Source organism: Capricornis sumatraensis, chromosome 4 (assembly GCF_032405125.1).
Source record: "Capricornis sumatraensis isolate serow.1 chromosome 4, serow.2, whole genome shotgun sequence".
Classification (NCBI taxonomy): Eukaryota; Metazoa; Chordata; class Mammalia; order Artiodactyla; family Bovidae; genus Capricornis; species Capricornis sumatraensis.
The window spans coordinates 96,106,031-96,128,557 of record NC_091072.1 but is presented as its reverse complement, the minus strand read 5'-3'; the positions used below and the strand labels follow the sequence as shown (position 1 = coordinate 96,128,557).

Genomic DNA, 22,527 nt, shown 5'->3' with positions numbered 1-22,527 from the left:
AGCTCCACTAACTGACTCAGAACTTCCAGAGCAGTTTGGGATTATCAGCTATCTGAGGAAAGCTTCTATCACAGAAGACAGAAACTAAAAGAGCGAAGGGGAAAATCTAAGAGAAAAAAGAGACTTTGCAAGAAGAAATACTCATAAATGGAGCAGGGAGCTGGGGGCAGGTGGTGCAAGGCATGGGCATGAGAACATTCAGAGAACAAAAAATAGCATGCAAAAAATTTAAAAGTGTAAAAGAAGATATAAGATTTTGCACAAGTTTGGGCAATAAAGGTGAAGAAATCACCCAACCCTTCTCCTTCGAAAAGAGCAAAAGAACACAAAAAATATAGAAAAATATTAGAAGACAAGTTCAGGAGGTCAAACAGCCAAACAATAGGAAATCCAAAAATTGAGCTAGGAGGAAAAAAGTGAAACTGGGCAGAGAGATAGGAACACTACTTAAATACAAAGTGAAAGTAAGATTATCTTTGAAAACTTACGTCTAAGCTTGAAAAGATTCACTAAATAATTAAAAGGACAAAGCCTAGATATATATTGGCAATATTTATTTTTTTAATTTAAGGTGACCCAGGGATTGAACCCAGGTCTCCTGCATTGCAGGCAGATCCTCTACCATCTGAACCATCAGGGAAGTCCTAAATTAAAAGAAACTATGTTAAAAGGCGGAGAAAGCAATGGCACCCCCCTCCAGTACTCTTGCCTGGAAAATCCCATAGATGGAGGAGCCTGGTGGGCTGCAGTCCATGGGGTCGCTGAGAGTTGGACACAACTCAGTGACTTCACTTTCACCTTTCATTTTCATGCACTGGAGAAGGAAATGGCAACCCACTCCAGTGTTCTTGCCTGGAGATTCCCAGGGACGGCGGAGCCTGGTGGGCTGCCGTCTGTGGGATCGCAGAGTTGGACACGACTGAAGCAACTCAGCAGCAGCAGCATGTTAAAAGGATTCAGGTACTCCACACCCACCATCACTCCACCACAAACAAAAAAGAAAAATTACCCATAGCTAGTGAAAGAACAAACGTGGTTGCAAACACATTGTCTGGAGTTCTGAAGCTGTGCTCCTGCATATTATGTGCAAATACACTAATCAGGCAAAATGTAAACTACTGGTAACAACTCAAAGTGCTAATCCTTTATAAAGAGCTCTCATAAAACAGCATCACCTAATAAAAACAGTGGATAAATTACATGAAAACATAATTAATAAAAAATATCAACAGTCAATAAACCAATAAAATTTGATCTTTAATAACTAAAAACTGCAAATTAAAACAAGATGAAATTGACAAAAATTAGAATGATAAATCTCAAGGACTCCAAAGTGGTCTGGCCAAGTGTTGACAATAGTGTGTAAGCTCTTTGCTGATGGGAACATGAATAGGGACGTTTGCAATTTTTCAATAATATCAAAATGCACACATTTTAACATGCATCATGTTAATAAATCAATCTGCCTGCAATGCAGGTTTGATTCCTGGGTGGGAAGACCACTGGAGAAGGGATAGGCTACCCACTCCAGTATTCTTGGGCTTCCCTGGTGGCTCCAGCTGGTAAAGAATCTGCCTGCAAAGGGGAATACCTGTGTTTGATCCCTGGGTTTGGAAAATCCCCTGGAGCAGGAACAGCTACCCACTCCAGTATTCTGGCCTGGAGAATTCCATGGACTATATATAGTCCCTAGGGTTGCAAAGAGTCGAACAAGACTGAGTAACTTTCACTTTCACTTTGTGAATATATTATTACATATATTACATCATTTTAATTTTATCAGTGCTTCTTTTATACTTTCCAAATATTCTAAAATGAACATGTTATTTTTATAGTTAAAAATATCATTTTTAAAATTTAAGCCATTTGAACTGGTACTCCATTGCTGCAAATCTAGCCTAATAAATAGATATGGGGAAAAGCAATTGCACATATAAATGTTTATTGCAGCTTTATTTTTACTAGAGGAAAAATAAACAGCTCTACCATCCAATTATATAATATGTTTAAATAAATATTTTCACAGGAAAGATGAAGAAATGCTCACAATATAATAAGGAGAAAAATCTATGAATACAGTATATTTCCAATATTATATGAATCACATTTGAAAGTTAATAATTATATATGTATGTAGGTGTTTTAAATTTTCTTTTTTATATTTTATACATTGTCAAATTTTCTCTGACAACAGTGACATCCGAAAAACTACAAACAATCTATAAACACTAAATCTGAAAACCATGTAAACTGAAAATACACAATGGATGTGACCAAGGTTTAAACGTTATCTAAGGTTTTCAAACATCAGTGAAAGAAATATTAAACTGTCAAAGGAATCAATGAATAACTCAAATATTAGAAAATGAAAATAATTCAAATGTTAACTATCCATTAACTGAAAAATATAAATTAAAATATGAATAAGAGACTATGTCAGGATCTTCTACCTTAACAAAGATATTGATTTGTAGCCAATATTTTCAGACTGGTGAGAAGCAAAGTCTTATATACCTCTGTGAAGGAATAAAAGGTAATTCAACAAAATGTATAAATATTCCTGCAGCAGCTACCTGTCATTTTCTTTCAACATATATCTTTCTATATTCCTGTCTGTACTGAAGTAGGTTGAAAACTTAAATACTAGATTCCTCTGACTTTCTTGCCAGCTGGCTTCTGGTTAGATTCTGCACATGGTAGTGCGGCAGTCACAAAGATGGATGCTTAGTTCTCCCTCAAAGGTACCCACTGCAAAGAACATAGTTGAGTGATGGCCTCCAGTAACTCCACCTGCGGATCTATGGTAGGATCCTATCAAGACCACAGTTCATTTGGGCAGCAAGCAGGCAGTGACACAACAGCCCATTACGGGACTCCCTCCAATGGGCAGCCTTTGCTCCAGGACTCAGAATTGGCCTGGCCAAGACATTTTCAAAACTGTGCTAAAGTTTAGGGTTCTTCCTACTCAAGCCTCCTTCCTTCTTTCTCTTCTTTCACAGGTCTCAAGCATTCCTCCTGGTCTGAAGACTCACCCCATGTACTCTTGCTCCCTCCCTCTTTATACTTCAAAAGTATTTCCCACAATAAACAATCATGCACATTGAATTCTGTCCTGAAGTCTGCTTCTTGGAGGAAGGTGCTCATAAGAAAGAGGGAGTCCAATTCTTTTCTCCTGCTTCTGGCTTCAAAATGCTAAGGGAGATTGCGTGAATGTCTGTTGACTTCAGCAGCATTTGCTGAGACTCTAGCAGTGCTGGAGGCCCGTGGGCTCTTGGAATCTCGTGAGAGAATTGGTTTCAGGCTTCTGGCTTAGCAGCAATGGAAATGATGCCCAAAGCACCAGCAGTGCTTCAGCAGCCTCAACAGCAAACACTATAAGCTGGAGCTCTGGGTAATGCTGGGCTTCCCTGTGGCTCAACTGGTAAAGAACCTGCCTGCAGTGTGGAAGACCTGGGTTCAATCCCTGGGTTGGGAAGATCCCCTGGAGAAGGCAACAGCTACCCACTCCCGTATTCTGGTCTGGGGTAGAGAAGGGAAGAGCTACCCACTTCAATATTTTGGCCTGGAGAATTCCATGGACTATATAGTTGTATAGTCCATGGGGTCACAGAGCCAGACACTACTGAGAGACTTTCACTTCACTGGGTACTCCATTTTCCTTTTTGCTCTCCCATCCCTATGGGCAGTTATAGCTTTCTGTAGTTAAGCAATATCTGGATAGTAACATCACAATTCCCTGTCTCATTCTCCAACACTTTCAATGCTGTGGTAATCAGTTCCTTATTTTAAACCACTTACTGAATTTCCTTTTTACCAAGTGAATGCTGAATGACACAAAACTAATCATTTTATTCAGTTTCACCTCAAAAGTTCTCACTTGTGTTAACTATGTAAATAAGTTTAAAATGAACAAAATGCATTAATAAAATTTAATTAATTGATAACTAAAGGAGTACGTCAAGGCTGTATATTGTCACCCTGCTTATTTAACTTATATGCAGACTACATCATGAGAAACGCTGGGCTGGAAGATGCACAAGCCGGAATCAAGATTGTCGGGAGAAATCTCAATCACCTCAGATATGCAGATGACACCACCCTTATGGTAGAAAGTGAAGAGGCACTAAAAAGCCTCTTGATGAAAGTGAAAGAGGAGAGTGAAAAAGTTGGCTCAAAGCTCAACATTCAGAAAACGAAAATCATGGCATCTGGTCCCATCACTTTATGGGAAATGGATGGGGAAACAGTGGAAACAGTGTCAGACTTTATTTTGGGGGGCTCCAAAATCACTGCAGATGGTGACTGCAGCCATGAAAAAAAAATACTTACCTCTTGGAAGGAAAGTTATGACCAACCTAGACAGCATATTCAAAAGCAGAGGCATTACTTTGCCAACAAAGGTCCATCTAGTCAAGGCTATGGCTTTTCCTGTGGTCATGTATGGATATGAGAGTTGGATTGTGAAGAAAGCTGAGCACCAAAGAATTGATGCTTTTGAACCGTGGTGTTGGAGAAGAGTCCCATGGACTGCAAGGAGATACAACCAGTCCATTCTGAAGGAGATCAGTCCTGGTTGTTCATTGGAAGGAATGATGCTAAAGCTGAAACTCCAGTACTTTGGCACTTCATGTGAAGAGCTGACTGATTGGAAAAGACTCTGATGCTGGGAGAGATTGGGGGCAGGAGGAAAAGGGGATGACAGAGGATGAGATGGCTGGATGGCATCACCGACTCGATGGATGTGAGTTTGAGCGAACTCCGGGAGTTGGTGATGGACAGGGAGGCCTGGCGTGCTGCGATTCATGGGGTTGCAAAGAGTCAGACATGACTGAGTGACTGAACTGAACTGAGTTAATATTAATATCAAATATAAATAAAAATTCTCACACAAATGTTTTTATATTAGTATTAACAAAAAAAACAGTCTCAAAGAAATCTAACAACAAAGATTTTTTATGTAATTTAGGGTACATTATTACAATGTTTTTTCATGTCCCAATTAAAAAATGTTTTATGGATAGTTTTAGATATATAAAAAATATATCTAGATATATATTTAAATATATAAGGGCTTCACAGATAGCTCAGTTGGTAAAGAATCTGCCTGCAAACAGGAGACCCTGGTTTGATTCCTGGGTTGGGAAGATCCCCTGGAGACAGGATAGGCTACCCACTCCAGTATTCTTGGGTTTCCCCTGTGGCTCAGCTGGTAAAGAATTTGCATGCAACGTGGGAGACCTGGGTTCTGTCCCTGGGTTGGGAAGATCCCCTAGAGAAGGGAAAGGCTACCCACTCCAGTATTCTGGCCTGGAGAATTCCATGGACTGTAGTCCATGGGATTGCAAAGGGTCGGACATGATTGAGCAACTTCCACTTTCACTTTAGATATATAAGTAAATAAACATCATTTGTTGCTATTTTGTTGCTGTTCAGTCACGTTCAGTCGCCGAGTTGTGTCTGATTCTTTGCTACTCTTATGGACTGCAGCACATCAGGCTTCCATGTCTCTCACCATCTCCCAGAGTTTGCCCAAGTTCATGTCCATTGAATCAGTAATGCCATTCAACTATCTCATCCTCCATCACCATCTCCTTCTGCCTTCAATCTTTCCCAGCATTAGGGTCTTTTCTAATGAGTCAGCTGTGTGCATTAGGTGGTCAAAGTAGTACAGCTTTAGCATCAGTCCTTCCAAAGAGTATTCAGGGCTTATTTCCTTTAAGACTGACTGGTTTGAGATGGTTTCACAGTAAATTCTATCAAAAATTTAGAGATGAACTAACATCTATCCCACTTAAACTCTTTCAGAAAATTGCAGAGGAAGGTAAACTGCCAAACTCATTCTATGAGGCCACCATCACCTTAATAACAAAACCAGACAAAGATGCCACAAAACAAGAAAACCACAGGCCAATATCACTGATGAACATAGATCCAAAAATCCTGAACAAAATTCTAGCAAACAGAATCCAACAATACATTGAAAAGACCATACATCATGACCAAGTGGGCTTTATCCCAGGGATGCATGGATTCTTCAATATTCACAAATCAATCAATGTGATACACCACACTAACAAATTGAAAGATAAAAATCATATGATTATCTCAATAGATGCATTTGAATCCATTCTAATGAAGTAGATGAAACTGGAGCCTATTATGCAGAGTGAAGTAAGTCAGAAAGAAAAACACCAATACAGTATATTAACGCATATATATGGAATTTAGAAAGATGGTAACAATGACCCTATATGCAAGACAGCAAAAGAGAAACATACAAAGAACAGACTTTTGGACTCTGTGGGAGAAGGTGAATGTGGGATGATTTGAGAGAACAGCACTGAAACATGTATATTACCATTTGTGAGATAGATCGCCAGTCCAGGTTCAGTGCATGAGACAGGGTGCTCAGGGCCGGTGCACTGGGAGGACCCTGAGGGATGGGATGGGGAGGAAGGTTCAGGATGGGGGACACATGTACAGCCATGGCTGATTCATGTCAATATATGGCAAAAACCACTACAATACTGTAAATTAATTAGCCTCCAATTAAAATAAATATATATATTTTTAAAAAAGATTGACTGGTTGGATCTCCTTGCTTTCCAAGGGACTCTCAAGAGTCTTCTCCAGCACCACAATTTGAAAGCATCAATTCTTCGGTGCTCTGCTTTCTTTATTGTCTAGCTCTCACATCCGTACGTTACTACTGGAAAGAACATAGCCTCGACTATATGGATCTTTGTTGGCAAAAATGATGTCTTTGCTTTTTAACAGTGTCTAAGTTTGTCACAGCTTTCCGAACAAGAAGCAATTGTCTTTAATTTAGCATTTATTGCTAATTATACTACTAAGTGCGGAAAAAGATAAATTTCAATATGTACTTATCATATATAGCCCATAGAGTTTTATTCAGAAAAATATACTTGGGGCAAATTGTGAACCTGTGAACCAAAGTGCACGTACAATAATGTCCACAGTATCATTGGCAATAACAGCCAACGACTGGAAAAACCCATATGCCCACCACAGTAAAAGATAAATGCATCACATTCTTCTCACACAGTGGACTCCTATGTCACAATGTGGATGAATCTCAAGAAAAAAAATGTTGAGGGAAGAAGCCAATAACACTTTTAAAAATACCTAACATAAGATCCCAATTAACAAAATTAAAAAACAGACAAAATAATCCTCTATAGTTAGGCATAAGAAGACAAGGAGGGGTACCTCTGTGGGCAAAGGGTTGTAATCAGGAAGAGGGATAAGGAACTTTGGGGGGCTGGTAATATTTTATTTACTGTCCTGGTTGGTATTTTACACAATTGCTATCTTTATAATTGTTAGAGTGTACATATGTGTTTTGTGCATTATTCTGTATACATGAGATATCTTAATATTAAAAAGAGGTGAAAACTCAGGATATAAACTCAGGGTAAACTCCAGGAAAACAGCAACTTTATCTGCATCATTTAAATCAGAATCACCAAGACCATGGTACAAAAGAGTTGGGCATGACTCGGTGACTAAACAATAACACCACCACCAGCCCAGAACCGCATAGTCTCTCACCTAGTCCATGTCAATAAACGTACAAATAAATAACAAATGAATGAGCAGAATGCTCTCAAATATGTTTAATGCATTCATAAATTAAATCAGATGAAAATATGCCCACATGCCATCTAATTAATTATATGTGCATGAATTATGGGTAATTTGATTTCTCTTCTTGATATTTTTCTTTCTTACCAAAGCTTCTCAAATAAACATGCATTACTTTGAAAATTCAATAAAATAAATAATAAAATGTATTGTTAAAAGTCGAAAGTAGAGTCAGTTGATGTTATGGCCATTTTTCTTTCTCTTAAGCCTTTAATCTAATTGTTCTCATAAACAAGGCCCTTGAAACACTATGAATTATAAATCAAGGTTCTTAAATTTTGGTGTACATCATAGTCAACTGCAAACCAGCACAAGAGAACATAGTAACATCCTTGCTAAATTAGATCAAACAATTTTAACTGAATATGACCCCAAAGGATCTGCTCCAGCCACATCCCCTGTTTAACTGCACACACCATCTTCCTTGCTTTATGTCCTTGAGACACAGTGATCTTGTTTTTGCTCCAAAGTATTATCTTCCTTCGTGTTTTAGCACCTTTGCACAGGCTACTGATTCTGCCTGGATGTTAGACCTAAATTCAAATGTCTCTTCCCTAGAAAAGACTTTCCTGATTGCCTTCCACCCATTTTGTACATTATATACTACTATCCTGAATATCTCTAAATACTTTAATGCAATTTATATTAAATATCTATTTTCTCAATCATCAAATTAACATTTTTCACACCTACTATTTTGTAAGTTCCACAGAGCATGAACCAAGCTTGTCCTGGTCACTTATTAACCTCCAGAACCTGACCTAAAACCCAACACTTAACAAATACTCAATATGTATTTTGTATATTTTAAAGTGAGAAAAGGAGGTCACAAAATTTTATACTGTTTTTGAGAGGGTAAAAGTGGTTATTTTGAAACATGAAATCATGAATGGCTTTTATTTCTGCCTCTTTTGCTTACCTATGTTTTTAAAATATCAATTATTGTTGTTGTTCAGTCACTCAGTTGTGTCCAACTCTTTGTGACCACATGGACTACAGCATGCCAGGCTTCCCTGTCCTTCACTATTTCCCAGAGCTTGATCAAACTCATGTCTATTGAGGCAGTGATGCTATCCAACAATCTTGTCCTCTGTTGCCCCCTTCTCCTCTTGCCTTCAACCTTTCCCAATCAGGGTCTTTTCCAATGAGTCAGCTCTTAGTGTCAAGTGGCCAAAGTACTGTCATTAGTAAATATTTATTGTTTTGGAATTAAAACAAATTTTGTTTTAATGAATATATATATATATATATTATTTACTGGGTAACTGGTTGGAGATATGAATAAACTATCAAATGAACCAACAAATAAATCAAGAACTACCAAAAGGAAAAAACTAAATGGCTGCTCTCTCATGTAGGCTTTAGGCTGAAAATCACAGTTTAACTTTTCTCTGAAAAAATTTCATTTAATCAAAAGTTCCAACTCATATTGGTAATTACCTAACATGACACCTAATATGACAGATGTTCAAGCTGGTTTTAGAAGAGGCAGAGGACCCAAAGACCAAACTGCTACCACCTCTGGACCATGGAAAAAGCAAGAGAGTTCCAGAAAAACATCTACTTCTGCTTTATTGACTATGCCAAAGCCTTTGACTGTGTGGATCACAAGAAACTGTGGAAAATTCTGAAAGAGATGGGAATACCAGACCACCTGTCCTGCCTCTTGAGAAATCTGTATGCAGGTCAGGAAGCAACAGTTCGAACTGGACAAGGAACAAAAGACTGGTTCCAAATGGGAAAAGGAGTATGTCAAGCCTGTATATTGTCACCCTGCTTATTTAACTTCTATGCAGAGTACATCATGAGAAACGCTGGGCTGGAAGAAGCACAAGCTGGAATCAAGATTGCCGGGAGAAAATATCAATAACCTCAGATATGCAGATGACACCACCCTTATGGCAGAAAGTGAAGAGGAGCTAAAAAGCCTCTTGATGAAAATGAAAGAGGAGAGTGACAAAGTTGGCTTAAAGCTCAACATTCAGAAAACGAAAATCATGGTATCTAGTCTCATCACTTCATGGGAAATAGATGGGGAAACAGTGAAAACAGTGTCAGACTTTATTTTTCTGGGCTCCAATATAACTGCAGATGATGACTGTAGCCATGAAATTAAAAGATGCTTACTCCTTGTAAGAAAAGTTATGACCAACCTAGATAGCATATTCAAAAGCAGAGACATTACTTTGCCAACAAAGGTCCATCTAGTCAAGGCTATGGTTTTTCCAGTAGTCATGTATGGATGTGAGAGTTGAACTGTAAAGAAAGCTGAGCACCGAAGAATTGATGCTTTTGAACTGTGGTGTTGGAGAAGACTCTTGAGAGTCCCTTGGACTGCAAGGAGATCCAACCAGTCCATTCTAAAGATCAGTCCTGGGTGTCCTTTGAAAGGAATGATGCTAAAGCTGAAACTCCAGTAACTTTGGCTACCTCACGTGAAGAGTTGACTCATTAGAAAAGAATCTGATGCTGGGAGGGATTGGGGGCAGGAGGAGAAGGGGACGACAGAGGATGAGATGGCTGGATGGCATCACAGACTCAATGGATGTGAGTCTAGGTGAACTCCGGGAGTTGGTGATGAACAGGGAGGCCTGGCGTGCTGCGATTCATGGGGTCACAAAGAGTCAGACATGACTGAGTGACTGAACTCACCTGATCTGGACTGAATATGACACTGAAGGATAACATATAATCAAATGAACTTTAAAAACACGTATGTGTGTTTAACTCTCATCTGTGTACCCGTTCAGTTCAGTCATTCAATCGTGCTGCCTACTCAGAACCATATAGGACTCTTGAGAGTCCATTGGACTGCAAGGAAATCAAACCAGTAGATCCTGAAGGAAATCAACCCTGAATACTCATTGAAAGGACTAATGCTGAAGCTCCAATACTTTGGCCACCTAATGTGAACAGCTAATTCATTGGAAAAAACTCTGGTGCTGGGAAAGATTGAAGGCTGAAGGAGAAGAGGGTGACAGAGGATGAGATGGCTGAATGGCATCAGCAATTCAATGGACATGAACTTCAGCAAACTCTGGGAGATGGTGAGGGACAGAGAGGCCTGGTGTGCTGCAGTTCATGGGGTTGCAAAGGGACAGACACAACTGGGCAACTGAAACACAACAGCCCCATAGACGAGCAAGAGAGAAAAAAAGGGAGTTAAATAGTGATGAGGTTAATGACCTCAATGGTCACAAGAAGAGGGTAGTTGCTATGTACCAGGACAGAAGAAAACAGGTTAGGCTTTCATATGGTCCATTGAGGTATTTCTTGGCAACCCCAATGTCCAGTTACAACCACAAATTTTTAAGTTTGCAAATACAATAACCCCAGAATTAAGAGCATGATAACACAGAGCTTAGAACCCTTAGCTGTGAGGTCTAGGTAAATCATCAAGATAAGCCTTCTAGCTGAATAGGAAGGAGATAGGAATCTAAAGGCTAAGGAAGTGGGCAGATAATGAGTATCAGCTAAGGCCTCAGTGTCAGCTGCATTAGTGATGGCCCCACAATACCTCCTCAAGTAAGTGTTCTTGGAAATTGTAACCAACCAGGATCTTTGATAAGCTTTGCTTGGACAGAGTTAAGTTTAAATAAGAAGCAAGCAGATCCGAGGGGTAAAAGAAGTGATACGTAGCTGTTGGTTCATTACCAAGATCCTTTTTATCAGCAGTGCACCTTAACCACACTTGCTGTGAATGGTAGGAGATTACAATTCACAGCCCCTCCCTTATTTAGAGCTCGACCACCTGCTAAAGAGAAGCTACTTCCCCAGGAGGGTGACTCCCTACCATGTTTAATATGTCAACAGAGAGTGCCAAATGGACACAAATGTAGAAGAGGCCCTTTATCTCACCTCAAGGAGGGAATCAACTCTGTGGAGCAATTTATGTTTTTGAGCCACCTGAAGGACTTGACCAGGCTATTCTCTAGCTGAGACCCTATTTGTGCTCAACTTTTATCTCCAACTCTATCCTGCTGTACTTGCTCTCCATCTCCTGAGAGTATTCTTTCTATTAATCACATAAAGGAGAATTCCTGACTTGGCTCTGATTTTAGAGAAGCTTATCTAAGACACATGGCATATGCAAATCAACTCAAGAAGAATGAATTCTAAATATAGGCCTTAAAAACTCTCACAAATATGATTCCAATAAACATTAGCTCATAAAATTTTAAAATCACAAAACCCTAAAATAAAGTACTATGAGTGAGGGTCATGAGGAGGAAATTGCAAAAATTTCATAAAACAGAAGCATCAAATTTTATATATGTGTGACATTTGATATATAATGTATAAAAAGAAATATAAACTAAGCAAATAAAGAACAAAATATATCAAAAGCCAAGCCAATTTGTAAGAAAAAAGAGTTTTTAGTAACATGTGATAGATGAAATTAAGACTCAATAAATACATGAAAGAGCAAATTAGACCAAAGAGAACACATAATTAGTTTGGTAGGGAAAAAAAAGATTTGAATTAATACTGTAGAATATAGCACAGAAAGACCTGAAGGTGTAAAATAGATTGAAATACATGCAGAACAGAGAGGGGAAGCTGACATACATATAACCATAGTTCTAGCTCAGTAGAGATATAGAAGGAATATCTCAAGACGTAATATCTGAAATTCTTTCAAAGGTCAGGAAAGACACCAACCAATCCACAGATTCAGGAAGTCAACTAAATCCCAAATAATACAAAGAAATTCACTACCAGATATTTGTCATGTACATGGAATGAGACTTCCGAGATTTGATTTCTTCTCCCAACAGTTACTAGCTAGGCAACTTGGGTCAAATTATTTAACTTTTCTTTGCCACAGTTTCTGATCTATATAATAGATAAACTAATAGTACCTACATTATAGATTGTCATAAGGATTAAATGTTCATATTGACAAGGCTCTTAGAATAGAGCTGTTGGATTTTTAATATTCATCTGTATTACTTTTACCTTGAATGCTCACACAAACTGCTCTGGATCAGAGATAGATTTCTTATTAATTATCTCACAATAAAAACTGAAAATAAGCAAACAGGCCTCCTTTGCCCTAAACCTAACCTATGATGAAAGCCATGTAGTCTGTGGGAGACAGAGACTTCACCCTTAAAGAACCCACACAAACTCCCACATGTTCTGGCACCCAGTGCAGGAGTAGTATTGATAGAAGCCTGAGCTAGACCTAGCAGAGTTGCCTGGAGAGCCAGGGACTGGCTGCAATTCACTCTGGGGACATAGACATTCACAGTAGCCACATATGGGAGCTTTCTACCACATGGACACTGCTGCTTGCAGCTGCTATCATGGGATCCTCCCTCTGGCTCATTAATGCCAAGACCTGGCCCCACCCATCAGCTTGTGCTGCAAGTTCAGTTCAGTTCAGTCACTCAGTCATGTCCCTCTTTGAGACCCCATGAACTGCAGCACACCAGTTTCCTGTCCATCACCAACTCCTGGAGCTTGCTCAAACATATGTTCATTGAGTCAGTGATGCCATCCAACCATCTTATCCTCTATCATTCCAGTGCTGGGAACCTCAGGCCAAACAACTAGCTGGTTGGGAACACAGTCCCACCCATCAGCAAACAGACTGCCTAAAAACTTGCCGAGTTCACAGCCACCTCTAAACTCAGCACTTCCGAAGAGTCCACAGTACCAGAAGGCCAAGACCCAGCTCCACCCACCAGTAGGCCAGCACCAGCAGCTCGCACCAGGAAGCCTGCACAAGCCTCTAAACCAGCCTAATCCATGATGGGGCAGACAGCAGATGTAAGAAAACCACAATTCTTCAGCCTGAGGACCTCATCCACCTCATCAGGCCAGACCCTACCCTGGGACCAGTGGGGACCCAGCTCTGTAACTAGCAGGCCAACACAAGCTTCAGGACACCATGGACCACATATGCAACTGTGTCAAGAACCAGACCCCTGTCTACCAATGATCTGACACCAGCTCTGGGATCCCTGGGACCTGAAGCAGGACTCTAGGACTGATCTCACTACCTGCCAGTAGTCTGGCACTAACTCCAGGATTCAGATTCATTCACCAGTATGAATGGGGGTACGACAGTCCCAGAGTCTTCTGGACTCTGACTCCAACCACCAGTGAGTTAGCATTAGCCTCAGGGCATCCTGGGGTTCTGCAATCAGCTGCCTCCTGATCAGGCCCCACTAGCAAGGCAGGGTCTGATAAACATCTGGGCCAGGAGCCAACAAAACCTGCCAGCCTGCCTACACAATCAATCTGCCACAACAGAAGGACCTAGGCAGCCCTCTTAGAGGGAATCTCAAGAGCATATAGCTTAGATGACAAGAGAGGAGTGTGCTGCTGGGTGTTTTGATTTTTTTTTATACAACTAGAATGAATAATTCTAAAATTTGTATTGAAACACAAAAGATCCTGAATAGCCAAAGGAATCTTGAATAAAAAGAACAGAACTAGAGGTGACACATTTCCTGATTTAAGAATATGCAATAAAACTATAACCAACAAATTAGGATGGTACTGGCACAAAAACAGACATGTATCAATAGAACAGAATCAACAGCCCAGAAATAAACCCATGCACCTTATGGTCACTAATCTATGACAAAAGAAGCAAGCGTATGTAACGGAGAGAAAACAGTCTCTTCAATAAGCGGTGGGAAAACTGGACAGCTACAAGCAAAGGAACAGAATTAGAAATTTTTCTCACACCATACATAAAAATAAACTCAAAATGGATCAAAGACTAAATGTAAGATCGGAAACTATAAAACTTCTAGAAGGAAACATAGGCAGAATATTCTTTGACATAAATCATAGCAATATATTTCTGAATCTCTCTTAAAGAGCAATGAAGCAAAGTCAAAAATAAACAAATGAGATCTAATTAAACCTAAAAGCTTTTGCACAGCAAAGGAAGCCATCAACAGAACTAAAGACAACCTACTCCATGGGCAAAAACATTTGCAAACAATATGATAGATAAGGGGTTAATATTCAAAATATATAAACAGCTCATACAACTCAAAAAAATACAATTTGATTAAAAAATGGGCATAAGTGAATAGACATTTTTCTGAAGGAAAACACACAGATGGCCAAGTGGCAAAAAATGAACTTCACTAATCATCATGGATATGCAAATTGAAATCACAATGAGATACCACCTCACACCTGTCAAAATGGCTATCATAAAAATGATCACAAATAATAAATGTTCACAAGGATATGGAGAAAAAACAATCTTTGCACACTGTTGCTGAGAAGCGGAATGCAAATTGGTATATCACTATGGAAAACAGGATAGAATCTTCCCCCAAAAATGGAAAAATAGATCTATTATATGATGTAGGCATTCTATTCCAGGGTATTTTCCAACATAGCCAGAGAAAACTATAATTTGAAAAGATACATGCTTCTGAATGTTCATTGCAGCACTGTTTACAATGGGCAAGTTTTGAAAGCAACCTAAATATCCATAGAGAGCTGAATGTATAAAGAAGATGCGGTATGTATGCACAATGGAATACTACTGAGCTATAAAAAAGGATGAAATTGTGCCATTTGCAACAACATGGATAGACTTGGAGGGTATTGTGCTTAGTCAAATATGTCAGAGAGAGAAAAAAAAACACTGTATGTTATTAAAATAAACAAATGAATATGGTAAAACAGAAACAATCTCTTAGATATAGAGAACAAATTAGTGATTAATAGTGGCGAGAGGAAAAGAGGAGGGGAAAAATAAGGGTTGGGGATTAAGAGACACAAACTATTATGTATAAAATAAGCCATAAGGATATAGTGTATAGCACAGGGAAAGTAGCTAACATTTTATAATAACATTAAATGTAATATAATACATAAAATTTTTGAATCACTGTTATATACCAGAAACTAATCTAGTATTATAAATTAACTATACCTCAATAAAAAGAAATAATTGAAAAACTTTCTTAGTACTACTTTGAAAACCCATCTGACAGAATCTGGCAATACTGAAGATGTGCAATGCCCCATGACCTAGAATTCTACTCGTTGGAATGTGCCCTTGAGACACTCTTGCACATGTGCAACAGGAAAGAAATACAAGAATATTCATAGAAAGTTAGTTCATAATGAAAAGAACACAAAATATTCATGTATGGACTGTAACCACCAGGTTCTTCTATCCATGGGGATTATCCCAGCAAGAACACTGGAATGGGCTGCCATGCCCTTCTCCAGGGGATCTTCCCAACTCAGGGATCGAACTTAGGTCTCTTGTATTGCAGTCAGATGCTTTACCAAAGAGCCACTAGGGACTCCCAAGAATACTGGAGTGGGTAGCCTATCCCTTTTCCAGGGGAATTTCCCGACCTAGGAATAAAACTGGGGTCTCCTGCAATGCAGGAGGATTCTTTATCAGCTGAGCTACCTGGGAAGCCAAAGAAAAAACAGAGCAACATTAAATAATAATAATAATATTAACCACAGGTATTTACCATCAAATATAACGAATGTCACAAATATACTGTTTGGCAAAATAGCAAATTATAAAAACACAGTATAATACTATTATGTAAATCAATAACAAAATTCAGCAGCATGTCATGTGGATATACACAAATACATAGTAAAATTATAAATAAAAGCAAAGGAATTATAAACACAAAATTTAGAATAGGGATTAGCTTGGGTAAGGAGGCAAACAAATGAAATTAGAGTGGAAGACACATGTTCAAGAGAACTAGAAATGTTACATGTCTCAATAGGGTGGTGAGAACACTTGTGTTCTTTTAAGAATATGTCCTAAATATTCAGTTCAGATGATGAGTCATGTCCAACTCTTTGCACCCCATGAACCGCAGCATGCCAGGCCTCCCTGTCCATCACCAACTCCCAGAGTCCACCCAAACCCAGGTCCATCGAGTCGGTGATGCCATCCAACCATCTCATCCTCTGTCGTCCCCTTCTCCTCCTGCCCTCAATCTTTCCCAGCATCAGGGTATTTTCAAATGAGCCAGCTTTTTGCATCAGGTGGCCAAAGTATTGGAGTTTCAGCTTCAACATCAGTCCTTCCAATGAACACCCAGGAGTGATCTCCTTTAGGATGGACTGGTTGGATCTCCTTGCAGTCCAAGAGACTCTCAAGAGTCTTCTCCAGCACCACAGTTCAAAAGCATCAATTCTTCGGCACTCAGCTTTCTTCACAGTCCAACTCTCACATCCATCCACAACCACAGGAAAAACAGTAGCCTTGACTAGACGTACCCTTGTCGGCAAAGTAATGTCTCTGCTTTTTAATATGCTGTCTAGGTTGGTCATAACTTTCCTTCCAAGGAGTAAGGTCTTTTAATGTCATGGCTGCAATCACCATCTGCAGTGATTTTGGAGCCCCAAAAAATAAAGTCTGACGCTGTTTCCACTGTTTGCCCATCTATTTCCCATGAAGTGATGGGACCAGATGCCATGATCGTTTTCTGAATGTTGAGCTTTAAGCCAACTTTTGCACTCTTCCCTTTCACTTTCATCGAGGCATTTTAGTTCCTCTTCACTTTCTGCCATAGGGTGGTGCCATCTGCATATCTGAGGTGATTGATATTTCTCCCAGCAATCTTGATTCCAGCATGTGCTTCCTCCAGACTAGCCTTTCTCATGATGTACTCTGCATAGAAGTTAAATAAGCAGGGTGACAACATACAGCCTTGACGTACTCCTTTTCCTATTTGGAACCAGTCCATTGTTCCATGTCCAGTTCTAACTGTTGCTTCCTGATCTACATACAGGTTTCTCCAGAGGCAGGTCAGGTGGTCTGGTATTCCCATCTCTTTCAGAATTTTCTACACTTTATTGTGATCCACACAGTCAAAGGCTTTGGCATAGTCAATAAAGCAGAAAGAGATGTTTTTCTGGAACTATCTTGCTTTTTCCATGATCCAGCGGATGTTGGCAATTTGATCTCTGGTTCTTCTGCCTTTTCTAAAACCAGTTTGAACATCTGGAAGATCATGGTTCAAGTATTGCTGTATGTACATTAATTAAAATATTATGTATGTGTCAAATAATATGTTAATTATACTTATTAGATGTAAAATAGTTTAAACAAAAGGAACATTTGCATAGAAAATATAAAAGGAAGAAAGAAAGGAAAAGGGGAAAGAGGAAGAGAAATTTTTCCTAAATTCTTCCTCCAAAACATTCTTTATAGGGTGGAAATGGATCAGCAAAACAACCCAAAAGTCATTTCTATACTGTACTGGGTTTGGCACTTTGAGTAGGTTTTCTGAGTCAATGTACAATCTCATATGTTCAAGAAACATTTTTTTTTTTTTGGCAAAAAGTAAGAAAAGATCTTTGTTTTGAGGTTAGCACAGAACATAGCAAAACATATAAGTTCTTAAAAGCAGTTCTAAAAATTGTATGCAGTATTCACTATGGAGCAGTCCTTTTGATTGATTCTCTTAGAGACCCCACAACTCAGCTTTGGAGATGAGAAAACATCCTTATCATGAACCCTTGTTTTGCTGGACTGACAATTACTGTGAATCTCTCCCATTTCTCTCAATTCTATTTTTATAGACTGGGATGACCATCCATGGGGACCATATGGATGATGTGTCTTCTCTGTTCAGTTCAGATCAGTCTCTCAGTCGTGTCTGACTCTGAGACCCCATGAAACACAGCACTCCAGGCCTCCCTGTCCATCGCCATCTCCCGGAGTTCACTCAAACTCAGGTCCATCGAGTTGGTGATGCCATCCAGCCATCTCATCCTCTGTTATCCCCTTCTCCTCCTGCCCTCAATACCTCCCAGCATCAGTCTTTTACAATGAGTCAGCTCTTCGCATCAGGTGGCAAAAGTATTGGAGTTTCAGCTTTAGCATCAATCTTTCCAATGAACACCCAGGACTGCTCTCCTTTAGGATGGACTGGTTGGATCTCCTTGCAGTCCAAGGGATTCTCAAGCGTCTTCTCCAACACCACAGTTCAAAAGCATCAATTCTGCAGCGCTCAGCATTCTTCACAGTCCAACTCTCACATCCATACATGACCACTGGAAAAGTGGTGTCTTCTCTAGTGAAGTACAAATCAGGGGGCCCGGCCCCAGTAGTTTGGCACTTTTTAAAAGGTGAATATTGAAGGCTGTAGTTATAAATAGACATGAACAAAGGACTGGATTAAAATTGGAAAAGGCGTACGTCAAGGTTGTATATTGTCACCCTGCTTATTTAACTTACATGCAGAGTACATTATGCAAAATACCAGGCTGGGATGAAGTACAAGATGGAATCAAGATTGCAGGGAGAACGTATCAATAACCTCAGAGATGCAAATGAAAACACCCTGATGGCAGAAAGTGAAGAAGAACTAAAGAACCTCTTGATGAATGTGAAAGAGGAGCATGAAAGAGCTGGCTTAAAACTCAACATTCAAAAACCTAAGGTCATGGCATCTGGTCCCATCACTTCATGGCAAATAGATGGGGAAACAATGGAAACAGTGACAGACTTTATTTTCTTGGGCTCCAAAATCACTGCAGATGGTGACTGCAACCATGAAATTAAAAGATGCTTGCTCCTTGGAAGAAAAACTATAACCAACTTATACAGCATATTAAAAAGCAGAGACATTACTTGGCCAAAAAAAGGTCCATTTACTCAAAGCTATGGTTTTTTCAGTAGTCATGTATGAATGTGACAGTTGGACCATAAAGAAGGCTGAGCACCAAAGAATCAATACTTTTGAACTATAGTGCTAGAGAAGGCTCTTGAGAGTCGCTTGGACTGCAAGGAGATCAAACCAGTCAATCCTGAAGGAAATCAATCCTGAATATTCATTGGAAGGACTGATGCTGAAGCTGAAGCTCCAGTACTTTGGCCACCTGATGGGAAGAGCTGACTCATTAGAAAAGACCCTGATGCTGGGAAAGATTGAAGGCAGGAGAAGGGGATGACAGAGGATGAGATGGTTGGATAGGATCACCAACTCAATGGACATGACTGAGTGAATTCCGGGAGATGGTGATGGACAGGGAGGCCTGGCAGAGGATCAAATTGCCAACATCCACTGGATCATGGAAAAAGCAAGAGAGTTCAGAAAAACATCTCTTTCTGCTTTATTGACTATGCCAAAGCCTTTGACTGTGTGGATCACAAGAAACTGTGGAAAATTCTGAAAGAAATGGGAATACCAGACCACCTGACCTGCCTCTTGAGAAATCTGTATGCAGGTCAGGAAGCAACAGTTCAAACTGGACATGGAACAACAGACTGGTTCCAAATAGGAAAAGGAGTACGTCAAGGCTGTATATTGTCACCCTGCTTATTTAACTTATATGCAGAGTACATCATGAGAAACACTGGGCTGGAGGAAACACAAGTTGGAATCAAGATTGCTGGGAGAAATATCAATCACCTCAGATATGCAGATGACACCACCCTTATGGCAGAAAGTGAAGAGGAACTAAAATGCCTCTTGATGAAAGTGAAAGAGGAGAGTGCAAAAGTTGGCTTAAAGCTCAATTCAGAAAATGAAGATCATGGCATCTGGTCCCATCACTTCATGGGAAATAGATGGGGAAACAGTGGAAACAATGTCAGACTTTATTTTTTTTGGCTCCAAAATAACTGTAGATGGTGACTGCAGCCATGAAATTAAAAGATGCTTACTTCTTGGAAGAAAAGTTATGACCAACCTAGATAGCATATTGAAAAGCAGAGACATTACTTTGCCAACAAAGGTCTGTCTAGTCATGGCTATGGTTTTTCCAGTGGTCATGTATGGATGCGAGAGTTGAAATGTGAAGAAAGCTGAGTGCTGAAGAATTGATGCTTTTGAACTGCGCTGTTGCAGAAGACTCTTGAGAATCCCTTGGACTGCAAGGAGATCCAACCAGTCCATTCTAAAGGAGATCAGTCCTGGGTGTTCTTTGGAAGGAATGATCCTAAAGCTGCAACTCCAGTACTTTGGCCACCTCATGGAAAAAGTTGACTCATTGGAAAAGACTGATGCTGGGAGGGATTGGGGGCAGGAGGAAAAGGGGATGACAGAGGATGAGATGACTGGATGGCATCACCAACTCAACGGACATGAGTGAGTGAACTCCAGGGGATGGTGATGGACAGGGAGGCCTGGCATACTGCAATTCATGGTGTCACAAAGAGTCAGACATGACTGAGCGACTGAACTGAACTGAACTATTTTAAGTGTTAACAAAATTCAAGGCAGTCTTAACTCTAATCAAAAATAAGAAAGTAAGTTGCTAATCTATGGACTTTACAGAAGAAAAAGAACTAGATTTTAAAATCATATTTCACAGAAAAATCTAAATTGACTTTTCAGGTTACGAATACTTAATCATGGTAGGAACAGTCCAGAAATAGCCCATTTTAATTCATTTGGGAAAAAGTATTTATTCACTATGCTGAGTCTCATGCTCAGGAAAGAGAACAGAAAGAGGCATAATTTTGAGCTATCAAGCTTAATACACATATATAAGACAAATATCCTCCCTCCCCCTTTTTCATGGTAGGATTGAGCCTGCTTAATATCATACTAGTGGTAAAACCCAAATAGTAGCCAAAGATATACTCTGGCATGAAGAAATATGACATACAAAAAGTACTGAAAGGAAATTCACATGTATACATATTATTAAGATAAGTATCATTAAAGATGCTTTCATTATTGGATAATTACACATGGAAACTCATCTTTTTGCCTGTCAACTCAACATTTTAAAAATGGAAATGGTACAAATAAAGCAGATTTTCGATTCTGTACTCTTTGAATATTATTTGCAGAAGTGACCATAATCTTGGAAACATTTTAATACTCATTCATTCCCTATCAAAGCCATAGTAGGAATAAGTCTCTCTGCATCTTCACTTGAAAAGAACTGCAATGGGCAGACCCATATTTAGTAAAAGTAATTCACCAGTAAAGGCAGAACACAATAGTCTCTATTAAAGAGAGTTTCCTTCCATAGACAGCGAGGAAGAAATGAGAAGAGCTTACCTTTATGATGGTTTGCACTAGATACAACTTTCCCCCACAAGGTTACAATAAATATTATTATTAGCAGTTTTCCTTTTGTTGCTTTCTGTAAGTATCTCTTACTCATCCTGCAAAAGATAATAATAATAATTAAAATCTTAAGTATGTGAACCCACTGTTTTTCCACTATAATCATGGTACATGTACAAGTTCCTATGACATCTTAAGGAGAAGGCAATGGCACCCCACTCCAGTACTCTTGCCTGGAGAATCCCATGGACTGAGGAACCTGGAAGGCTGCAGTCTATGGGATCGCACAGAGTCGGACACGACTGAAGTGACTTGGCAGTAGCAGTATGACATCTTAATACCTAAATTTGCATTTCTTATATTAAAATACTGTTCTCTATATATAAATTATGAACAGAAAAAAGATTAAAGTTTTCCAAACACAGTACTTTGATACAATGCAAGGGATAAGAGAGGCCCTACCTCTATCAACCTTGTTTCACTTAATGACAGCTGAAATCAACCAGAAAACATTACTATTTTTCTCTCCATACAAATATAGATTCAACTTTTTCAAAAAATTCAAGGCACAGTTGTTCGAATAATCTTTTAAGTAAGTGATTTGTTTTACTTTTAAAAAATCCTTCTTCAAAGCCAAGTCAAATGGTCAGGGTAAACAGTTGAGATAAAATGTATTTGATGAATTCCTGCACAGGATAAAGTCACTTCAAATCTACTATTTCTAATGTGCTTTTTAAAAGTCACTTTACTGTACAGCATCACTACTGCTGAAACACAGATGTCTTAATATTGTTGGAATCTACTATGCTGTACTTTATGACTAGGAGAAAAATGAAATAGCAGAATGAAAAATAGCAAGTTAACA

The 22,527-nt window shown here is 39.2% G+C and overlaps 1 protein-coding gene across 1 annotated transcript in view; it reads right to left on the bottom strand.

Annotated features, from left to right (window-relative positions):
* The window catches only part of TAFA2 (TAFA chemokine like family member 2), a 156,545-nt gene extending 134,786 nt beyond the window's left edge, over nucleotides 1–21,759 (bottom strand). The window contains exon 1 of the mRNA XM_068971452.1: nucleotides 21,654–21,759. Coding sequence (XP_068827553.1) covers nucleotides 21,654–21,759 — 106 coding nt within the window. The remainder of the gene's footprint in view (nucleotides 1–21,653) is intronic.
* Between the last annotated feature and the right edge of the window lie 768 nt (nucleotides 21,760–22,527).